The sequence below is a fragment of the Myotis nattereri genome, assembly GCF_964212035.1.
Source record: "Myotis nattereri genome assembly, chromosome: 9".
Classification (NCBI taxonomy): domain Eukaryota; kingdom Metazoa; phylum Chordata; class Mammalia; order Chiroptera; family Vespertilionidae; genus Myotis; species Myotis nattereri.
The window spans coordinates 60,516,125-60,540,456 of record NC_138084.1 but is presented as its reverse complement, the minus strand read 5'-3'; the positions used below and the strand labels follow the sequence as shown (position 1 = coordinate 60,540,456).

Sequence of the window (24,332 nt, the reverse complement as noted above, 5' to 3'; positions counted from 1 at the left end):
AGTTGGCTCCACCCCCAGAGTTTCTGATTCATTGGGTCTGAGGTGGGGGACCAAGGATTTGCATTTCCAACAAGCTCCCGAGTGCTGCTGCTGCTGCTGGTCCAGAGGTTACACTTTGAGAATCACTGGTTCAACTGCTCACGTTTTCCCATGTCCTATTTTTCAATCCAGACCAAGAGGGGCTTGAAGAGAATCAGGAACGCTGGTGCCCATTGGGCAGTGATGGAGAAAGGCTGGGGTAGACGAGGTGGTTTGAAGGATAAAACGAGGATCCAGGGCTGTGGGCTCTGGGAACAGGCTATTGATTATTGTTGAATAATCAAATTCAGATTCAGGTCTCTGTTTTTTATGTGTGTGTTTTTGCCTTTGTAATACTCATTTATCACATCACATAAAAGAAAATAAAGCTGTAAGGAAAAATACATAGCACATCCACAGGTCGTGGCTATTGGGTGAATTATATTACAATGCTGGACATAAGGCAATTCCTAGGCGGAAAGGAAAAGAGGTACAAGAAGAATGGAGGAGGAAGGTGCTACAATATGGGGGTGGGAGGCAGGGTTTTGACATTTCAAGGAGGAAGGCATTTAGTAATAATACATATTTGTTGATGAGTGAATGGATGCAAAGCTATGTAACTTAACAGTATCAAATTCAAAACAGTCAAAAGGAATTAGAATGGGGCAAACCCAGTGCCTTAAAAGGCTCTGAGCTCACTGGCTTTGAGATCATGGAACTAATAACCCCTTTGGACCTCTCCTCTTCACACTGCAAAAGCAAGACTCATAGCAGAGCATTTTGAATTGACAGGAAGATGGTGGCTCTAGAAAATTCCTAGACTAGAAGAAGTAGCTCATGTCATCTCATGTTGGATGACTGCCTTTGACGGCCACTGGAGAGCTTGTGTCCTCCATGCCGTCTAAATGCCTCATCCTGATCCTTATCATTCCCTTAACTGCCAAGTTATGAGCACACCTGGCCCCAGGTTCACACCGAGTTCCCCCTCCACCATCAGTCTCTACCTGCCCTGCCCCTGACACCATGGAGACTGATACCTGGCCTGGAGCCTGGGGCAGCTCAGTGCTTCTGAGAACCAACGAGATTTAAAATGTCTTCGCTTGTGAAGCAACTTCCAATCCTTTTCCCCAGCAGATAATTCCTGACATTTGGCAAGATTGATTCTGGATGTCCTTTTCATTTTGTGCTGCATATGTCTCAAAAGCTGAGAGATAGCTTATGGTACCGTCTCCCCTGGATTTGGTTCAGAACTGATGAACTTTATCTTCAGCACATTCTTCTGATGGGTCACAAAGAGTGGTTTCTATGGGCAGTTGGGCTTCAGAGCCCTATAAACTCTGGGTGAAGCACAGCAGAGCTTTTGCATTAGATTTTAGTATTTCACTTAAAAAAAATCCTCACCTGAGGATACGTTTTTACTGATGTTTAGAGAGAGAGGAAGGAAGAGAGAGAAACAGTGACGTGAGAGAGAAACATTGCTTGGTTGTCTCCAATACATGCCCCGACTGGGGATCAAACCCACAACCCAGATATGTGCCTTGATGCGGAATCGAACCCAAAAACATTTGGTGTATGGGGTGATGCTCCCACCAACTGAGCCGCCCAGCCAGGGCAGTATTTCACTGTTTTAATAGGGTTGGTAAACTGTGCACATGGGTTGCCTGGCTGTAATCCATGTCTCTTTTTCAAGCCAAGCAGTTCATCGCATGAAATCTGCTGGCATCTGCAATGTGCCTCGAGGCAAACACTTCTGTCTCCCTAGTAGCTTCATTTCTACACAAGGGGAAAAAAAGTATATGAAGTTTTCCACAGGCAAAAAATACTCTGTTTTTGGTATTGATTTAGGCATACTCAAATCCAAAGTTAGCTTTTTAAGAATGTCATGTTCTGTATATAGTATTAAGTAATGAAAATGATGACTAATTCATATGGAACATCCTCTGGTCTAAGCACTTTGCATCTATCATCTGATTTAACCATGACACTGGGAGCAGTAACAGCTGCCACATGGTGGGGATTTCCATAGACCCCTATGCCTTCTGTAGATTGTTCAGGGGATCTTCTCAACAACTCTCTGTTATTGTCCCTATGTTATAAGTGAGAAAACGGAGGGTCTAAGACAGGGGTTCTCAACCTTCCTAATGCCGCGACCCTTTAACACAGTTCCTCATGTTGTGGTGACCCCAATTTCATTGTTACAAATTGAACATAGTGATTAATCATAAAAACAGTATGTAATTATAGATGTGTTTTCCGATGGTCTTAGGCGACCCCTGTGAAAGGCTCGTTCGACCCCAAAGGGGTCGTGACCCACAGGTTGTGAACCGCTGGTCTAAGAGGTTAAAATAATAGTACATGCTTATTATGTGGCTGAACCACAATTTGAACCCCAATCTGTCCAGGCCAAAGCCCATATTCCAGGCCTCCCTGGCTGCCTCGGAGGGCAAAACGTCATGGCATGCCCAGCTTAACCAAGACCTGAACTCCACAATCTTAGCACACTTGGACACAGTTAGCTCAGCCACTCCTATTCTGGCCCGAGGACAGTTATGGCTCCTGGTAGCTGATGCACAAATAGGGAGAACAATGTCAGACCACTGGGAGTGTTTCATTAGAGGTGCCATGAAGGCTGCTGTTATAGGTGTGGTTCCTGGCGTATTTAATTTCGCCCTTTTATTTTATTTATTTAATTTTCTTTATTGATTAGGGTATTACATATGTGTCCTTACCCTCCCCTTTTCCCTCCCCCTCCCACCCGCAACCCTCCACCCCCCGCTCATGCCCTCGCCCCCCTGGTGTCCATGCCCATTGCTTAGGCTTATATGCATGTATACAAGTCCTTTGGTTGATCTCTCCCTTACCCCCACCCTCCCCTACCTTCCCTCTGAGGTTTGATGGTCTGATCGATGCTTCTCTGTCTCTGGATCTGTTTTTGTTCAACAGTTTATGTTGTTCATTATATTCCACAAATGAGTGAGATCATGTGATATTTATTTTTCTCTGACTGACTTATTTAGCTTAGCATAATGCTCTCCAGGTCCATCCATGCCGTTGCAAATGGTAGGAGTTCCTTCCTTTTTACCGCAGCATAGTATTCCATTGTGTAGTAATCTGCTGATGGGCATTTATGCTGTTTCCAAATCTTAGCTATGGTAAATTGTGCTGCTGTGAACATAAGGCGCATATATCCTTTCTGATTGGTGTTTCTGTTTTCTTGGGATATATTCCCAGAAGTGGGCTCACTGGGTCAAATGGGAGTTCCATTTTTAGGTTTTGGCTCTTACTTTTTAATTGCCATAGAAACATTCTGTGTGATTCCAGCCCTTCGTAGGTCAGGTCAGCCCCGCACATTTTTTAAGCCACCCACAGGGCACTAGGCGAGGGACTGCTCCCCTGGCCCAGAAAGTCCTCAGTTTCTTGGTCTAAAAAACAAGGGGAGACCTAGCTGGTTTGGCTCAGTGGATAGAGCCTCGGCCTGCGGACTGAAGAGTCCCGGGTTCGATTCTGGTCAAGGGCACATGCCCAGGTTGCGGGATTGATCCTCAGTAGGGGGAGTGCAGGAGGCAGCCTATCAGTGACTCTCATTATTGATGTTTCTATCTCTCTCTCCCTCTCCCTTCCCCTCTGAAATCAATTAAAATATATATTTTTAAAAAATGAAATAAAAAACCAGGTGATTAGACCTTTTTCAAGTTTTCTTTCATTAGGAAAAAAATATGAACACCCCTTGTGTTAACAGAAATAATTGTTATGGGATGCATTTTTCACATCCAATTGTTTGTCCGTTTCCCCCTGTTAGACTGAGATCTATATGTGATACATTTCCAAATTCCCAGCCAATAGCAAGTGTCTGACACATGGTAGACACTCATAGACTATCTGAGGAATAAATGAATATATGTTTTAATGAGAGCAAAAGTGGATGGATGAATGGATGTCTGAAGCAATCAGGAGGGCTGCTGAGGATGATGTGATGGTGGGGAAATGTTATACATTTCCATATACATATGGGTAACATAATACTATACAAAGACAGACTAACACGTAGTATTTACCCTTATAAAGTTCATGGTAAGGAGGACAGACAAACATATAAACAGAATTATCACAGTGTTGCAAGTCTAAAAGAGACGATATCAATCAGTACAGGCTTGTTAATGCTGCAGTGATAAATAACCCTGAATTTACATGGTCTTTTTAGAGCTCGTGCTATATGTCCAGGACCTCCACCTGTGCTGCTCTCAATCCAGGGCCTGGGCTGACAGCCACTGTCTGGAACATTGCTAGGCTGCTGTGGCAGTTGCTGTAACTCGTCATTTGACTTGTCAAACTCACAAGGCCACCGTTAACTCCAGTGGGGCAGAGGGAGAACTGGAAACATGTGGTGAACAGTATTAATGATGAATGCTCAGAGGTATGAACAGAGTGTGCTGGGAGCATGAATAAGGACATTACCAACCCTGAGCAGGTAACTGGGGGGCTCTTCAAAGGGCAGCTGCCCCTTGAACTGGGTCCTGAAATGCAAATACTAGTTAGTTACACTGCTGCACAGGGTCTGGGAAGCCAAGACTTAGGGTTTGGTCTGCAGGTAGGTCAATCTCGTTTGTGCTGCCTGAAGGTGCCCAGGTGTTCCACCAGCGCACGGTGCGCAGTGCATATAACTCTGCAGTAAGTGTAATGGTTTCTGCTTTGCTGATGATGCTTGAAATCACTCATGGTTATTGAAGCACTTGCTCTGTGCCCAGAGAGGCTGATTGGGAGCAGGAGGGTCACCTGAGTAGCTCATTCACGGAGGACCACACATTTAGACCATTAATGTTCTTTTCAAAAAGGTTATAAATATAACCACCGAGTTTTCCCGAGAAGGGGATATTCATCATACACCGTTTCTGAACATAGAGTCTACAAGCTCCTTGAGTTAATATTTTCTAGAATTCCTATAATCATCGTTCCTTGTATTTTTGATATGAAAGTTATCATTCACTAAATGTTCACATGTGAGCTTTTCCCCAATCTATGAAATATTGTTTAGCTATTCATTTTCTATCCAGAGCCTTAAACAATGGAATGGGCTGAGCCCCTTGTGACCGAACACCCCTCTCACTGTTGACTTTACCAGGTTTACCACCATCCCCGCCTTTCTCTTGGGGCTTCATTTACAGTTGCTCCTCTGACTCAGATGGGTGGCACACAGAGAAGAAGCAAGCCCAGAGTCAGTGTGGGTGTTGTTGTTTTTTTAGCATAAAGTCAGGAAGGAGTCCCACAGTTGTATTAGAATCTGATGGTTCCCATAGCGACAGAATGAATGGGTCAATCAACAAGAAGCTATTGAGTGTCCCCATAAACTCACAGCCCCTTGTTGCAGAACCCAGTTGAGGAGTTTGGAAGAGGGAAGTGGGTAGGGAGCTGAAATATGAAGACAGGGAGACCTGGGCCAGGCTGTGGTGTGGGGGTGCCTAGTTCCCAGATCCGTGCACAGATGGTGGCTGTGATTCAGAGAGGCAGACAGACATCATTTGGAGCTACTGCTCACTGCTCTGGGCCCCATAGCCACTGGCTGGTCCATTGTGGTCAGGTTTTGTGTGTTTTTTTAAGATTTTGTTGTTGTTAATCCTCACTCCAGGGTATTTTTTCCATTGATTTTTAGACAAAGTGGAAGGAGAGGAAGATAGAGAAACTTCTATCAGCTGCCTCCTGCACACCCCCTACCGGGGATTGAGCCTGCAACCTTTTGGTGCATGGGACCATGCCTGACCAGCTAAGGCACACTAGGCCAGGGCGTGTCCAGGCATTTTAACAGGCACCCTGGTAGTTCCTGGATATCAATAGAAAAGGTAATGGGGCGGCCATAGAGTGGGTTTTGGTTTTGTTGTGAAATTACATTTATACTAGAGGCTTGGTGCACGAAAATTCGTGCACTGGGAGGGGGGGTCCCTCAGCCCAGCCTGCCCCCTCTCACAGTCCGGGAGCCCTCAGGGGATGCCTTAAGCCTCAGTCAGGCCTCCCTCTGTGGGAGGCGACTGGGCCGATCAGGGGAAGGCACCGCCCCCATCACCCTGCTGCTGCTGCCACTGCCAGCTGCCACCACCACCTGCCCTCACAGCCACCGCAGCTGTTGCCTGCCCTTGGCCCTCACAGCCGCCGTGGCTTTGTCCAGAAGGACATCCAGAAGGACGTCTAGAAGACGTCCAGTCTATCTGTTCTAATTAGCATATTACCCTTTCGTTAGTATAGATGCCAGGCATACTGACTCTGACTTAAATTGCATGTAAATTTGGGAGGTGGGTCTGACGAGGCTTATGGGGGATTAAGGAACCCATTAACACACACTGACAAGTATTTACTAAAGATCTTTTAACCTCACAACATTGTGCCTTCACTGGGGATTTTACAGGCAGAACAAAGATTGAAGAGAATTGGGCGAACTCTAAGGAATGATGAATTTAATATATTTATACCTTAAACATGAATTTAAAAATTGAAATGTACCTTACTCCAGTGCAGCTCGGATGCCATCTCCAGTTCTTTCTCCCTGGGCAATGGGTAAAATTCTCAGCAGGAAAGGCTGGGGCCTGGGCTCGTTACACACACTGACCCACAGCAGTTCTGGTGGCTTGGTGACTTCCTCTGGTCACAGAAGTCACGCCAACTGCAGGCAGCTTTCTCCCCATTCGCTGCAGGGAGCAGAGCCTTTGCCCACTGTGCTCCCAGAGTGCCCACTGCTTCTGTGGTGATGGCTTGCAGATGCCTGTTTAAAAGTGGAACTGAGGTGTCAGGGGAGCTAGTTCCCAAGGCTCATGGCGCAGATGAATCGCCTGCAGAGCCCGTGAAAGCTTGGTTTCCAGGGCTGCACCGCTGCATTCCCATCAGTGGATTGGGGGGGGGGGGGGGGAGGGGATCCTGGTGGGGCCACTCCGGGAGACACTAGTGTGGATGGCAGTTAGGACCAGGAATTCTAGTCAGGCAAGTCTCAAGTCTGTGCTCCCACCTCTGAAGTCTCATCCGCTTGATTTTAAGTGGGGAGAAGGGCACCTCCCTTAGGAGGCCAGGTGGCCACCCAAGACCAGGAAGCTAGTCAGCGGCAGGGCTGGACTAGCGTTCAGGTTTGCTGGTCCTGACACTGTACTTCTCCTGGGTGGCAGAGCAGCTCCAGAGGCTGTGGAATGGCCCCTCCCCAGGTCTCCATCCCCTGCAGGCCAAGTGGGAGTGCTTGGCAGAGGAGGAATGGGAAAGCATCTGGATGAACAGACTATTATAGTGGTATAAGGTTGGGGGTCCCTTCTCGGGGCCTGGCCCTGCGCTAGTGCTTCTGAGTCCTGCCCTGCGGGGGCTGGGCTACCCTACCTATCCATGCAGTCACCACTCAGGTGATGGCTACCAGCTTTCCCCCTCCCCATCTCGGGACAAATCAGGGCATGTGACTCCCTCATGCAGCCTCTCTCACCCTCTACTCTGCCTCCCCATTCCCTGTGTCAGCCCTCATGCTCCTCATCTGTAAAATGGGCATAATCAGCCCTCTCACCTGCACAAGGAGATGGCAGCAGTCCTATAACATCATGCAAAGGGAGTTCCTGACCCGCTTTGGTCCCCTGTTTGATAAGGATGGCCTGTCACATTAGCAGAAACTAGCACTGAGTTCAGAGCGGGCACCACAGGAGCCAGGGGTATGGTGCACAGGGTGGATAAGGGGTATGGTGCACAGGGTGGGTAAGGAGTATGGTGCACAGGGTGGGTAAGGAGTATGGTGCACAGGGTGGGTAAGGGGTATGGTGCACAGGGTGGGTAAGGGGTATGGTGCACAGGGTGGGTAAGGAGTATGATGCACAGGGTGGGTAAGGGGTATGGTGCACAGGGTGGGTAAGGAGTATGGTGCACAGGGTGGGTAAGGAGTATGGTGCACAGGGTGGGTAAGGGGTATGGTGCACAGGGTGGGTAAGGAGTATGATGCACAGGGTGGGTAAGGGGTATGGTGCACAGGGTGGGTAAGGGGTATGGTGCACAGGGTGGGTAAGGAGTATGGTGCACAGGGTGGGTAAGGAGTATGGTGCATAGGGTGGGTAAGGGGTATGGTGCACAGGGTGGGTAAGGGGTATGGTGCACAGGGTGGGTAAGGGGTATGGTGCATAGGGTGGGTAAGGGGTATGGTGCACAGGGTGGGTAAGGGGTATGGTGCACAGGGTGGGAAAGGAGTATGGTGCACAGGGTGGGTAAGGGGTATGGTGCACAGGGTGGGTAAGGGGTATGGTGCACAGGGTGGGTAAGGGGTATGGTGCACAGGGTGGGTAAGGGGTATGGTGCACAGGGTGGGTAAGGGGTATGGTGCATAGGGTGGGTAAGGAGTATGGTGCACAGGGTGGGTAAGGAGTATGGTGCACAGGGTGGGTAAGGAGTATGGTGCACAGGGTGGGTAAGGAGTATGGTGCACAGGGTGGGTAAGGAGTATGGTGCACAGGGTGGGTAAGGGGTATGGTGCACAGGGTGGATAAGGGGTATGGTGCATAGGGTGGGTAAGGGGTATGTATGATGCACAGGGTGGGTAAGGAGTATGGTGCACAGGGTGGGTAAGGAGTATGGTGCACAGGGTGGGTAAGGGGTATGGTGCACAGGGTGGGTAAGGGGTATGGTGCATAGGGTGGGTAAGGGGTATGGTGCACAGGGTGGGTAAGGGGTATGGTGCACAGGGTGGGAAAGGAGTATGGTGCACAGGGTGGGTAAGGGGTATGGTGCACAGGGTGGGTAAGGGGTATGGTGCACAGGGTGGGTAAGGAGTATGGTGCACAGGGTGGGTAAGGGGTATGGTGCATAGGGTGGGTAAGGGGTATGTATGATGCACAGGGTGGGTAAGGAGTATGGTGCACAGGGTGGGTAAGGAGTATGGTGCACAGGGTGGGTAAGGAGTATGGTGCACAGGGTGGGTAAGGAGTATGGTGCACAGGGTGGGTAAGGGGTATGGTGCACAGGGTGGGTAAGGGGTATGGTGCATAGGGTGGGTAAGGGGTATGTATGATGCACAGGGTGGGTAAGGAGTATGGTGCACAGGGTGGGTAAGGAGTATGGTGCACAGGGTGGGTAAGGGGTATGGTGCACAGGGTGGGTAAGGGGTATGGTGCATAGGGTGGGTAAGGGGTATGGTGCACAGGGTGGGTAAGGGGTATGGTGCACAGGGTGGGAAAGGAGTATGGTGCACAGGGTGGGTAAGGGGTATGGTGCACAGGGTGGGTAAGGGGTATGGTGCACAGGGTGGGTAAGGAGTATGGTGCACAGGGTGGGTAAGGGGTATGGTGCATAGGGTGGGTAAGGGGTATGTATGATGCACAGGGTGGGTAAGGAGTATGGTGCACAGGGTGGGTAAGGAGTATGGTGCACAGGGTGGGTAAGGGGTATGGTGCACAGGGTGGGTAAGGGGTAGGGTGCCCAGAGCCTGCCCCACCCTTGGAACAGCTCACTGGTGCTGCTTCAGGGGTTCTGTGAATGCCAGCGCCCCTGCAGAGCACTGGGGATTTGTCTTGTCTTGGAGCTGGGGAAGGAAGTTAGAGACATGTATGTGAGAATGTGGGAGTCAGCAGGCATCCAGCGGGTCCTGGGTAGGGGTATCCTTGGGGAACCTCATTGTTCCTGCAGTTCCTGAAAGCTTCACCATTTTCCTAAACAATGGACCTCAGCAGGTTCTGCTACCCCTGCTGGAGCAGCCTCCCCTCTTCCTTCCTTGGCCCAGGGCAGGGTAGGGGGTACAGCACCGGGAGCCCCCCAGAGTCACCTCATTAGAACAAGGCTTTCCTATCACCTAGGAAATAACAATGGTTTCAGCATCCCTGTGTCAGGAACCAGGGTGAAAGACCAAATACCAGAGCAAAAGATGCTCCTAGCGCTCTTACCACTTAGGAAATGGCCAGGGGCAGAGAGCCATACATGAATTTTCTGTTATCTCACAGGCACCAAGCAAGTCGATGCCTGTAAAGGACACAGCACCTGACCCATGATAAATTAATAATCCTAACTCCTGTCCAATGGCCTGGTCAAGCCACATACATTCGTGACATTTTGTTTTATTTTCTGCGTGTACTCTCCAAATTCTCCCCCTATGAACATACATTACTGTTCTAATTAGGGAAACATGTACTAGTATACACCTGCTGGTAATTCCCACCCACCAGACCTGACTCCTTTGGGCCTGGATGCTGGATCATCAGAAGCCTACATCCATTATCCTCCTTTTTCAGTCTGTGAGTTGGATGGATTCTTATTATGAGACACCCACTACGGGCCTAAAAATGCAGGGGAAGATTACCACCTGCGAGTTAAAATAGGACAAACACAATGAATTCTAATAAAATAATGAGAATTCACATTAGGCTTAGACTGTGTCTGCCAGGCACAGGCACTGCCATAAACAAGTAGAAGCCCACTTATGTGCTCCCTCATTGAATCCTCACAATGGTCTTCTGAGGTAGGTGAGATCATCCCCATTTTTCAGTTGAATATGGAGTCGTAATGAGCTTTCTGAAGTCACGTAGCAAAACCACAAGTAGGAGCCAGTCTGTCAGCCTTCGGAGCCCACCCACTCAACCCTCTTTAAATCTACCTGGGAAAGAATTCCTCCCAAGCCAGCAATGCTTGACTGAACTGTTGCGTGTTGATAGAAAAACACGTTCGAAAATTACGATGTGCGTTCTCTTCCTGAGTAATTCAGTCCCCAAATCATTACGTGGGCAAAACAAGGCAAGTGTCTATGGAGAGCTGTAGCTCCATGTGGGGTGTGGGTACCAAGGTGAGTGAGACGGACAGACACCCAGCCATGACTGTGACTCCCGCAGGACAGGGGGACAGGGCCTGGGAGAGGGAGCAGTGACTGCAGGACTTTGACTCCGTATGTTTCTGTATTGCCTGGTTTTTTTAATTTTTAATTTTTGGAAATGAATATGTAATCATGAAGAGCTCCATCATCTTTATTTTTTTAATAAAAAAGAAAAGAGAGAAAGGAAAGTAGAGACCAAGAGGAACAGTGACCTGTTTGAGGGGTGAGGGCGGGGAAGGTTGAAGGGGAGCCCAAGGCTGGGAACAGGAGCGTTAATGCCTGAACTGCGTGGTTTCCACCAGCGCCCACAAAGGCTGCACAGTGGGCCGGCGGGCGGGGTTCCCTAGTAGCTTCTCCAGCCTCCGCTCCAAATGCTACAGGTTCTCGCCCACAGGGCCCATCTGGTGTATCTTTGGGGGCTCTCTGAGTCAGGGATATTCCTGAGTCGTTTTGAAAATACCCGTCATTCTTACAACCCTCCCCTGTCTTTGCTGCCATTCACTTGGGACCCAGCAACAAAACTCTCCTCTTGGAAAAGGTGGAGGTTTTCTTGTCTTAGAAATGACCTTTCCACAATCCTTATCCAGCCCAATGCCTCACCACTGGGTTCTATGAAGACAGTCGCAGTGCCTTCCCTTGCAGCTTAGGCGTGGTGCATGGGTTTCTATTTGAGATCAGATCATAGGTACTACTTGTTGACCTATTGAGTGTGACCTTGGTTCACGTGATCTCACTGAATCCTCACAACAGCCCTGAAAGGCAGACATTGGTACCGAGAGACATTTTAAATGACTTCCCCACGGTCACTTCTCCGAAGTTTGAAAGCTAAGGCGCCAACCCAGATTTTCCTAGTCAAAACCCAAATTGAACTTTTCAACATACCACTCTGCCTTTTTATTCTGCTGCAAAAGTTAGGGATTTTTAAAGTTTTCGAACAAAGTTTACTTTGTGCTGTGTGACCTTTTTTTTTGAAAGGATTGAGTGTTTTCTATGAGCTGACACTGTGTAGTGCCTATATGTAGACATCTCCTCCAATCCTCACCCAAACCCCCTGACTCCTATGTGACAGATGAGGAAATCAGGAACCAAGATCTCACAGTGGTCACTGGTGGCCTCGAGACAGGACTCAGGCCGCTTGTCATAAGCACCCTGCCCCTTAACCACTTGACTGTGTGCCTCACCCCAAAGCTAAGGGGACATTCTGACTGGCTTGTGAAGATTTAGTGAGCTAATGGAGCCTTTCTCGGCCTTCCCCTCCCTTTTTGCCACCATTCTTCCCCAGAAAACTCCATGAAGCCAAGGACCTATCGGTTTGTTCAACTTTATAGCCCCTTCGTTGGTCACAATAGGAGTTGAAAAGCCTTTGTTGAATGAGGGTATGCCACCTCTTCTTGCAGCTGAGCAGAGTTTGGCCATGAAGGCTCCTCACCAGAGCTTTGTGTCTAGGGCAGCAGTTCTCAACCTGTGGGTCGCGACCCCTTTGGCGGTCGAACGACCCTTTCACAGGGGTCGCCTAAGACCATCCTGCATATCATTACGATTCATAACAGTAGCAACATTACAGTTATGAAGTAGCAACAAAAATAATTTTATGGTTGGGTCACAACATGAGAAACTGTATTTAAAGGGCCAGAAGGTTGAGAACCACTGGGAAACCAACCATCTTTGGCTTCCTGCCCCAACTAGATCAATGTTCAGCTCGGTGAGAAGCCTGGTTCCTCAGCTAATGTGCTAACCAAAGACTGTCCTGGGCCAGATGGGAGATTACCTACACGGCACAGACTGCAAGCCTGGAAGCAGGCACCATAGAGTGAAAAGAGCCCTGGGCTGGGAGTCCATGACCTGGGGTCTTATACTCTCAGCCTCCTCCCCTCTCTGGGCCTTACCATCTTTGGCTCTAAAAGGAAGGAGTGGACCAGATGAGCTCTGGCCACAGGGGTTTATTCAGCAGGAAGACAGACTGAGCGGGAGTGTGAATTCATGGTCAGTGGGAATCGCTGCTCCAAGCCGGTGCCCATCTCCAGCTAGAGCTCAGCATCAGCTGCCAGAAAAGAAGGTCTGACAATTACTGAGCTCTGTGCAAGTGACATACCTTTGTGCTATTCTATGAACTCCTCCAAACAAGCCTTTGTAGAATCCTCTTCAGCAATAGAAAGGGATAATTATTGACACAGGCAACAACTTAGACGAATCTCCAGGGCACTGTGCTGAAAGGAAAAATGCCGTTTCAAAAAGTTGTATGGTATCTGATTCCATTTCTACCGCATTCGAGACATGACAAAATTATAGAAATGAAGAACAGATTAGTGGCTGCCAGAGGGTGGGTGGGTGCTGACCATACCTTTTTCCGTAGTGGCTGCACTAGTTTGCACTCCCTCTGTCGGGTTGCAGCCCCTCGGCTAGGGGCTGGACCTCTGTGGACGGCGGGAATTGGGAGAAGACATGAATAGTCGGAGGCATATGGGAAAGACTTTATTGCAGACCAAATAGCCATTGCTAACACAGGAGCCATCGGACAAAGTTCTTCAAAGTAACCCCCACAGAGCAGCCGAGCAGTTTGGGTTTTGATTAGGAAAATCTGGGTTGGCGCCTTAGCTTTCATACTTACGAGAAGTGACCGTGGGGAAGTCACTTAAAATGTCTCTTGGTACCAATGTCTGCCTTTCAGGGCTGTTGTGAGGATTCAGTGAGATCACGTGAACCAGGGTCACACTCAATAGGTCAACATATAGTACCTATTACCTTATCTCAGTGACACATATTTATACCAACTTAGACAAAAGAGGCCTCTTGCCAAATAGTGACATCAGTATTTGGTTATAGAAAGATACGCCTGTGCAGTGCATACAATGAAACTGCTGTGTCACTGCCTTTGCACATGCGTAGGGCACATGGGCCTTGAACATCCGGTGTACTCTGGTCAGGGTACAGCAAAGGAAAGCAAACAGGGCAGTAAAGATTCGATGCCACTTCTCAGCAACAGTGCACAAGGGTTCCCTTTTCTCCACATCTTTGCCAACACTTGTTTGTTGATTTATTGGTTTATTCTGACAGGTGTGAGGTGATATTTCATTGTGGTTTTAATTTGCATCTCCCTGATGATTAGTGATGTTGAGCATCTTTTCGTATGTCTATTGGCCATCTGTAGGTTCTCTTTGAAGAAATGTCTATTCAGGTCATCTGCCCATTTTTTGATTGGATTGTCTGGGGTGGGGGTGGTGTAACTTATATGAGTTCCTTGTATATTTTGGATGTTTCCCCCTTATCAGATGTACCATTTTTAAAATATCTTCTCCCATTCAGTAGGTTGTCTTTTCCTTTTGCTTTCCTTTGCTGTGCAAAAGCTTTTTAGTTTGATGTAGTGTCATTTATTTTTTTTCTTTTATTTCCCTTGCTTGAGGAGATAAATCCAAAAAGATTGCTAAGAGTTTACTGCTTATGTTTTCTTCTAGGAGTTTTATGGTTTCAGATCTACCATTTAAGTGCATAATCCATTTTGAGTTTATTTTTGTTTATGGTGTAAGAAAGTGGTCTAATTTCATTTTTTTTTGCATGTATCTGTCCAGTCTTGCCAATACTACTTATTGAAGAGACTGTCTTTACCCCATTGTATATCCTTGCCTCCTTTGTCCTAGTACTGAGCTCTTTAAACGAGGCTAGTCTGAAATGAGATGTGCTGTAAGTATAAAATCCACACTGGATCAAAGCCTTAGAACAAAAAATGTAAAAATTCCAACACTTCTTATATTGGTTACATGTTCAAATAATGATATGTTGGATGTATTAGGTTAGTTAAAATTATTACTTGTATTATTTTCAACTATTTCATTTTGTTTTTTTATGTGGCTACTGTTAGGGTCACTGAAGGTGGAATGCACGAGGCCAAAGTGATTAGGGATTATAAATGTATTAGATCATCTGCATAACAGATGGGCTGAACCCCAAAATGGCACCAGCACCCAGGGGTGGGGAGTCAGAGATTTTAAAGGACTCTAGGCGGGCTTTTTCTGGGCAGAGAATTCTCTGTGCAGGTCCGGATCCTGGGAAAGTCTGGAGGGGAGACATAATGGTCTAAGCAAAAGGGAATGTCTGTTGTGAAGTGGCCTACAGGTCAGTTTCCAGGGGGAGGGAGCATCGATTCAATTATTTGGCCAAACCTAACAGCTACCTGAAAGCTAAAATGACTTATGTGGCTCTCATCGCAGGCTATTGGGTAACCTGTCTTGGCCATCCTTTTGCTGTCTAATGCTTGCTCTTTTTTCTGCTCATTTTTGAAGCAGCCATAGTTTGGGGCAATTTCTTTTCTTTTTTCTTAAATGAAGCCTCCCTTATCTCAGGAGATGATATTATTTATAAAGTACTTAGATAGTTAAGAGCTTCAATCGCCTCTGTGCTTATCAATACTTTCTTTGTAACAGGCAGCTTTGATATTCAAAATGAATAAATGCATTGACAGTTAAAATCTTTAGGGTCTCTTTACCTCTGAAATTACCATTAGAATACTTCGTTTTACATTCCATAAGTTTCCATGGAAGCTGGGGTTCTGTTGGACTCCTTGTTTCCTGAAGTAATGCAAATTACCTTTCTGGGGATTTGGGAGTGATTTTTGACAGCGCTTTAGAGTCTCTTGTTTTCGTTTTCCTTCTGTCTGAGAAAAGACACAGTGCAACACTGGAACAGGGCTCTTGCTTTTCCTTCATTCCCCACATTTGAGTTGCTTCTTTCCTGAGGGGTCTGCAGTGTCTAGTCTACCACACAGTAGCATTTATTCCTTCTCTTTGTTCACCTCGAAGTCAAGAGGGGAGTATAGGCTTGATGACATCAGCAGTCATGTCAAAGAAACCCATGTGGCAAGGTTCTGTGGGCGGCCTCCAGCCAACATCTATTTATTTAAAAACCCTGGGTGTAACACCCATCATGACCAAGGCTCGACCAACCTGACGGAAGTCAGCCCTGCAGGGGTCGCCTTGGCAACGGCTTTGCCCTCCCTGAACTGTTTGAGCTGTTTCCGGTGAGGGAGAGGTTTGAGACAGGAACCGGCCCTCGGCCCTCAGAGCATGGAGGCACTGAGTCCTGAATCATCTTGGCAATGGCTGCGCCCTCCCTGAGCTGTTTCCTGTGAGGCCTGAGGGAAGAACCCTCATAGCGACAGGAGAGCCCAGCGGCAGTCAGTCCTGGGTTGCCAAGGCGGAGGCTACTGCGTGGTAGAACTCTGGGTCTGGCCCAACAGGGGGCGTGGCCGGCCTGCAAACCAGACCCTGACAGGAGGGAGGAGGGAGCCCCATTCCTCACAGAATCCTCTGTTGGATAGCTTGCTGTCAGTGGCCTGCCAGCCAGGAACCCCATTCACCTGGACCCCGGACCCTGACAGGAGGGAGGAGGGAACCCCATTCCTCACAGAATCGACAGGTGGCCAGCTTGCTGTCAGGGGCCTGCCAGCTAGGAATCCTATTCACCTGCATATCTGTATAAAGTTTTAATACATTATATTGGAGGCTGTGGTGGTACTGTTTTACCCACAGCATCTACAGGAATTGCTGTAAATTTACTTCTCAGTGGAAGGACCTTTCATTCCCAATATAAATTACCAATTCCATTAAATGAAACTCCAATTTCTAGACTCGATATAAAGAGTGAAGTTGCTAAAACTATTAAAAAGGCCCAACTTCTAATTATTGATGAATGCACCATGGCATCCAGTCATGCTATCAATGCCATAGACGGATTACTAAGAGAAATTATGAATTTGAATGTTGTATTTGGAGAGAAAGTTCTCCTTCTTGGAGGGGATTTTGGACAATTTCTCAGTATTGTACCACATGCTATGCGATCGGCCATAGTACAAACGAGTTTAACTTACTGTAATGTTTGGGGATGTTTCAGAAAGTTGTCTCTTACAACAAATATGAGATCAGAGGAATCTGTTTATAGTGGATGGTTGTAAAACTTGGAGATGGCAAACTTGATAGCAGTTCATTTAGGAATGGATATTATTGAAATCCCCCATGAAATGATTTGTAAAGGATCTATTATTAAAACTACCTTTGGAGCCAAAACCAGTTTGGCTCAGTGGATAGAACGTCGGCCTGTGGACTGAAAGGTCCCAGGTTTGATTCCGGTCAAGGGCATGTACCTGGGTTGCGGGCACATCCCCAGTAGGAGATGTGCAGGAGGCAGCTGATTGATGTTTCTCTCTCATCGATGTTTCTAACTCTCTCTCTCTTGCCCTTCCTCTCTGTAAAAAATCAATAAAAAAATATATTTAAAGAAAAAACAAAAACTACCTTTGGAAATACTATATCTATAGATAATATTAAAAATATATCTAAACATGCGATTCTTTGTCCAAAAAATGAGCACATTCACAAATTAAATGAAGAAATTTTGGATATACTTGATGGAGATTTTCACATATATTTGAGTGATGATTCCATTGACTCAACAGATGATGCTGAAAGGAAAATTTTCCCATCAAATTTCTTAATAGTATTACTCCTTCGGGAATGCTGTGTCATAAATCAAAATTGAAAGTGGGTGCAATCATCATGCTATTGAGAAATCTTAATAGTAAATGGGGTCTTTGTAATGGCACCAGATTTATTATCAAAAGATTATGACCTAACATTATCGAAGCTGAAGTATTAACAGGATCTGCAGAGGGAGAGGTTGTTCTGATTCTAAGAATTGATTTGTCCCCATGTGACACTGGCCTCCCATTTAAATTAATTTGACGACAGTTTCCCGTGATGCCAGCATTTGTGATGTCTATTAATAAATCACAAGGACAAACTCTAGACAGAGTAGGAATATTCCTACCTGAACCCGTTTTTGCACATGGTCAGTTGTATGTTGCTTTCTCTCGAGTTTGAAGAGCACGTGACGTTAAAGTTCTAAATACTTCACCACAAGGGAAATTAGTCAAGCACTCTGAAAGTGTTTTCACTCTTCATGTGGTGTACACGGAGATATTAGAATAAGTTTAATCACTTTATCAGTCATTGTTTGCATCACCTGTTTTTATATCATGTTTTTGTTTTCATATCATGTTTTTGTTGTTTTTATATCATGCCTCTGTTGTTGTATATCCTTTTGTTACTGTTTATTAATACATTCATATACATTTTACTAATTTCCTTTCATCTCTCACACTTCTATTATAGAGAAAGGGCAAATAGCAATATTAAAATATTTCCTCTAATTCCCTGTTAATGTGCACAAATTTCGTGCACCGGGCCACTAGTTCAGTAAAAAGAAGTCAGACAATCAGAAGGAAATGAATTCTGCCAACAACCTGTGGGAGCTTGGGAGCCACTCCTTCTCCAGTCAGGCCTCTGAGGAGAATGTAACCCATCCACACCTCCACTGTAGCCTTGTCAGATCCTGAGTGGAGGGCTCAACTCAGCCATGCCCAGGCTCTTGACCCAGGGAAACTCGAGACAATACATGTGTTGCTCTAAGCTGCTAGGGTAGCAGTAATTTGTTATGGAATGATAGAAAACGAATACAGCTTCCAAGGTTCCTGGGATGCCACCCTAGGAAACAGCCAGGAGCAGGAGGAATATCACCACAGCTACCATGTATGGAGCACTCACTCGATGGCAGGCACTGCACTAAGATTTTGAATGGCTCTGATTCATTACCCACAATCATCAACTGTGTTAATTGACCATTGTACAAAAGAGTCCCCCTCTTGGGAGAAGTGGGCAGGCCAATCATGTTTAGCAGCACAGAGTCTGTACTCCTTCCTCTCCAAGCCCAGGCAAACAATCCCCAATCAGAAAGCCTGTGATTTCTGCTTTAGAAATTCCAGAATCTGTGGGCCCTTCATCAAGCCTTTCTTCCTACCGTTATCACCAGCTGGATTTTAGTAAGTACCATGGAGCCCACTGAAATTTATGCATCCAGTGGAGAAGAATGAGCCTCAGGACATTTCAGGACTCATCTTCTGTTACATCTTCCCTGAAGAGGAGGCAAGGAATATTCAGACATTTTTTCTTACTCACAGAAGTTTTATTTAGGTGGACACAACAGTGCAGAACCAAAACAGCATTTCACCTTTGTCTATGGACACTACAGCCTTGATTTTCGCTTGTCATCCCTCCTTAAAAGAAGTCAGCACAACCAGAAGGAAGACCTTGGACAATTGACATATGTGGAAATGAATACAAAATACAAGAGTGATAACCACCCAACAAAAGAGCTTTCAAGGTGCTCGTACTGGTTTTAAGGATCATTTTCTAAACCATGGTATGTTCTCATCCTTTGTGGAGTAGAAGCCATCATTCTTTCCAAATGACCCAGCAAAAAGAACATACATATTTTCCTTTAAAAGTTTTGAAGAAATTTAGTCATTAAAAAGAATTTAAATTACACCTAGAAGCACCACTTACAGAATACCATTACATGTACTTAGGATGCTTTTAAAAAGCCACCTTGTTACAGAGGAGCTGATGGCTTCAGTTTTGTGGGGACATTTGTGGCGCTGTAGAAGTCTACAAGATTTCCTCTTCTGGTGGGCAGCGGGGAAGCACTCAAGGCACCAGAAGCTTTTATAACTTTCAGGAACTTGAAGAACAATTACTGATCAGGTCGCATGCTTTAAGTGACAACGCATTTTCACTGCTCAAAAGAGAACCCAGAACACAAAACATTTCATTTCAAGCAGGCAAAACCAATCGCAGATGAACATTGATGATATTCCACAAATAACACAGTGTCATCTTTCTTTAAAGGTTTCATTTTACTTGTGAAAAACAGAGCCCAAAGGCCAGTGACTGCCCAGAAGCTAGTTCATTCAATGCCCCGAGATGAAACCTCAATTACCGACAACTGCACATTTCAATCAACAACCCTTTTCATGAGGCTCTGCTGGGAAATTACGGAGACCAGGGCCTCTCAAACGTTAGTTGCCCTAATCAGTGCAGGGAAGCCCTGATCTTGTACTGAACTTGGAAAGTGGTCATGACTAACTCCACAATATAAAGTTAAGAACTGTCACTACTTATCTGTAGAAACCTATTCATCTGCGGAAATAGTTCCCCCCCTACCAAGAAGCTAAGTGAGCACCCTTCCCCTCTCCTGCAGAGAACCATCTGCGGTTTAAAATCAAATCACAGTTGCCAACAAGTGAGGAGTTATCACGCTGGTGTGTTTATGGATTCAACAAACATTTGAGAATGCCTATGACACGACAATCATTGTTTTAGGAGCTTCGGGTACAGCAGTGGATAAAAACTCCCACCCTTAGGGATTTTCAGTTTACCCTGGCCTGACAATAGCAAAATAAACCAAACATGCACGCATTTAAAAAAAGTGTGCACCTGCCTCTCAGAGCTGAACTAATTCTCCCAGGAACTAGGCCCGGTGCCCTGCGGCCCTACCCTGGCTCGCTCTTGGAGAGGAGGGGATGCCCAGTCCACAGGCTGCTTCCACAAACGGAGCGTGAATGCGCCACAAGGCCCACCGCACACCGGGAAGTTCCCAGCTTCCTCACAGGACCACTGCGAAGCAGGACAACGCGTTTTACAAGTATTAGTCCACCCTCCTCACACTCCAGTGAGGCTGCAGCGCGGGGACAATGATTCGGATCTGGAATAAGTAACACCTGGTGGCCAGAGAGAGACCAGCAGCCAATGCCAACTGCCTGACCAATCCAGGCCACCCACGCCAACTCTTGTCACTTTCCCATCTGACTTTAGAAAATGAAGTCGGCTACTCAGTAGGTACACTTCGCTCAAACGCGAGCCTTCCGCTGAGGCTCACTGTGGAAACACAAGGGCAGTGGGGGCCTCCACGCTGCTGTGCGGTGGCCTTGGGCCATTAAAGCACAGCTTAACCCTGGGAGAGTGGGCTGTGACCCCGGAAGGTTTGCTTAGTGTTTGTGTAGATCTGAAAAGAAGGTATATAGCTTTAAAAAAATATTTCCAAGGGAGTTTGTAACCTCCCAGAAGTTTAAGGACCTCTGTATTGGAGGGTCTCTGCGGTCCCTTGGTAAAACTATACATGCAACTGGTCACTGCATTCAGAATGAAGGGCCCAGGCCCAGCTGCAACATGGGAGCTATGAGCCTAGTTCAGAGGCTGCCTGGTGGTTTACTAGGCAGACCTGGGTCAGAGGGTCAGAGACAAGGTCAAGTGCTACTTGGCGGGGGAGGGAGGACACGAGGAGTTCATTTAGGAAGTTTGTCTCCTTTTATAGAGCAATGAATGTCTCCTCACCCTCAGAAATCTGGCTGCTCAAATTAGTTCGCTAAGCCAGTAACTCACAGTGGAAGGGATGGGTTAACTTTCCTAGTAACACTTTTTTCCAAGCAAAAATGTATGCCATCCACCTCAGCTTCCTGGCATCATGACTGTTGTTCTCAGGCAACCAGCCCATGGGCTTGTCCGCCCCACCCCATGCCAGGTCAGGGATGAAAGGTGATTGGAGTGATTGGGGCTCTTGACTGTTCAAAATCACCGTCTATGTCAGGGGTGGGCAAACTTTTTGACTCGAGGGCCACAATGGGTTCTTAAACGGGACCGGAGGGCCGGAACAAAAGCATGGATGGAGTGTTTGTGTGAACTAATATAAATTCAAAGTAAACATCATTACATAAAAGGGTACGGTCTTTTTTTTCAATAGTTTTATTCATTTCAAATGGGCAGATCCGGCCAGCGGGCGTAGTTTGCCCACGGCTGGTCTATGTCATGGTTTGGTCCAGGCTTCAACCTGGGGGGCACGTGACTATAGAGCCTCTGGGGAAAACTGTAACTAGACTCTCAAAACCATCAGCCACAGACACTATGAAAAAGAGAAAAATGACAGGGTGTTTCCCAGGAGCTTAGAGCACCCGCTGTGCGTTTTCTGGAAGGGCCTTTATTGCGGCTCCTCTTCTTGCACCTGCCTCTGTCTTCCCTGCCTTTTACTAGACTCTGCACTCCTCAAACATGGGGACCTGTCTTTTTCATGCCCACGTAGTCGGTGACTTGACGAGTGTCACAGACCCTCTCAGAGCTCAGAGAGTGGGAACGGGGACATGAACAGAAGTCAGTTATAACTCTGATGGAAGGATGACACATGGCGGGACTTGGAGAGTTCCTGTCCCCTAAATAATGTATCCACGTTACTGCTTCAAAACACTGCAAATCAGGGACAGTCTACAGAAAAGATGAGGCTTTTTGAAAGAAAAGCATAGTGTAGAAAAGTACATATTTTCAAATTATAAAAAGCAATGACTGCAGAGTATAGTGATTGAACATCTCAGGTACAATGACATGAACATGTAGCAAAATTGGTTACTTAAATAGATCACTGCCATTTCCACTATAATTTAATGGTAATAAATATCACATAATAAGAATAATTTAAAGCATTAATTGCATCCTTGAGTATTTATTATTAGCTCTCCCTCGCAGAAACCATCACAGAAGCACAAATGAAATTTGCCTTTGTGAATATTCTGAAAGACAAAGAGCAGCTTATGTAACTTTTGTTCTTCACAAAACCATCGTTACATCAGGTCAACACTGTCCCTAAGAGCCACATGTAAACTCTGAGGTTCAAATGGAGAGGTCCACAGATGTCATTTTTCAAAAGTTTGTATAAAATGTAAACATAGTTAGGATGTCTTTACATGGTCAGAATTGGTTAGAGTTTTTATATATTCTTGGCTTGATAAGGTTTACAAAATAATGCTTGGATTTATAATATGTACCCTTTTGTCACATTTATTCTGTAATTCTCCATCAGTGTTAGAATGTTCTTCCCAAATGGCCTCAATTCTGACACCATATGACACTAACTTAAAATAAATGTATAAAAGATGTACTTAAATGTAAATAAAATACACTGTGAAGCTGTGCTGGCTCCAGGCACACGGTATGGCAGCTGTCATATGTTCTGATCACAGTAGGCAAAACGTCCCTCACTTTAGGCATTCGGCATTCAGTTAATTTGTTTAAGTAACACCCTGTTTCAAATGCTTCTGCTAAAAGAGGCTGGGCTGTGAACGCCCTTTGGACAGTGCCTGAAGTAAACCTGGGCTGAAAGTTCAGATTTCCCCATGGGCTCTTAAAGAAGCATTCTTTCCGGGACAGAAGTCACAATTCAATACCCTGTAGACTCTGTCTTATACACTAACTTGTCGGGCAGAGCAGTGCATGGGCGGGTGCCCTCCATCCAGGCTGCAACCAATAGCGGGTTAGCGTGGTTCGCCAAGGCGCTCAGGTGGCAGCGCCGAGAGAGCCAGGGTGTGCATTTCTCCCAGTTCAGGACAAGGCCAAGAGCAGGTCCACCTCTGGGCCCAGCCAGTGGACGTGTTTCTTGTCCAGCAGTCATGAGGGCACGTAGGAGATTCATACTGAAGTGTATTCTGACATGCTTATTATTATTATTTCACAAAACAAAACAACAGTTTCCCGAGGTCCTTGCTCTCCCGTAGCTCTGAGTCTCATCGCACCATCTATACAGAAAGGTGTTGCTTTGAGGCACTCAAAGGGCTACCACTCTTACTCTGATTAGTCTTTCCACTTTTCACCTGATGAGAGCTCACATACTTGCTGTGGCTTACTCATCTCTGCATTGCTTCTCAAAGAAAGTGCACGAACGGCTCTCGCACAGCATGCGGAGGGCCATCATTTTCACTAGGGACTCCGTAAGTCGTGTCTGCCATTACCAAGAGCCATTTACTGCAAACCAGCTGAAACCTCAGAGGCGCTGCAGCCAAAATGAATCCTACGCCACAGGAGTCACGGCTCTGAAGTTCCTGAAAACGATCATCAGCAAGAAGAATCCAGGAGTCTCTGTCGAGCATTCCTCTCCCCATTATTTGCTTTAGTTTCACTGTGTGCATTCAAATCTGTCAAAATGGAAAGCAAATATCTGTGACAGAAGTCACATAGCCCAAATTAACTTCTCTGCCGCTATACATCTATCTCATGTTCTTTGCCTTAGCCAATTTCACTGCACAGTGAAGTTAGGTCGGGGCAACAATTAAACCAATACACTGTCATCTCCCCTCCCCCCGCCCCCTTAAAAAATATTTCTATTGATTTGAGAGGAAGGGAGAGAGAGAGAGACAGAGAAGAATCACTGATCAGCTGCCTCCTGCACGCCCCCTATTGGGGATCAAGCCCACAGTCAGGGCATGTGTCCCGACTGTGACTTCCAGGTTCATAGGTTGACACTCAACCACTGAGCCATGCTGGCCGGGCTTTTCATTCCTTTTGAAAGAGACAGAGAATGAGAGACAAAAGGATGAGAGGTACAGGGAGAAAAGCCAATAAAACAAGACCAAAATATAAGCAAGAATGACAGCAAGGGGGAGCAAGAGGCAGAGTATGAAATGGAGAGAAGGAGGCGAAGGAAGAGAGAACAGTCTAAAACAGTGGTTCTCAATCTTCCTAATGCCGCGACCCTTTAATACAGTTCCTCATGTTGTGGTGAACCCCAATTTCATTGTTACAAACTGATCATAATTAAAGCATAGTGATTAATCACAAAAACAATATGTAATTATATATGTGTTTTCCGATGGTCT

General features: G+C 46.4%; 1 protein-coding gene across 2 annotated transcripts in view; it reads right to left on the bottom strand.

Moving 5' to 3' along the window:
- Positions 1–6,599: 6,599 nt before the first annotated feature.
- PANX1 (pannexin 1) overlaps positions 6,600–24,332 on the bottom strand; it is a gene marked incomplete at both ends in the record, with an annotated part of 66,665 nt that continues 48,932 nt past the window's right edge. The window contains one exon of one of the 2 annotated variants that reach the window (XM_081099234.1): positions 6,600–6,766. In XM_081099234.1, coding sequence (XP_080955360.1) covers positions 6,600–6,766 — 167 coding nt within the window. Of the gene's footprint in view, positions 6,767–18,809; positions 23,652–24,332 lie in introns of those variants that run through there. The other variant, XM_081099235.1, reaches the window with a different exon arrangement.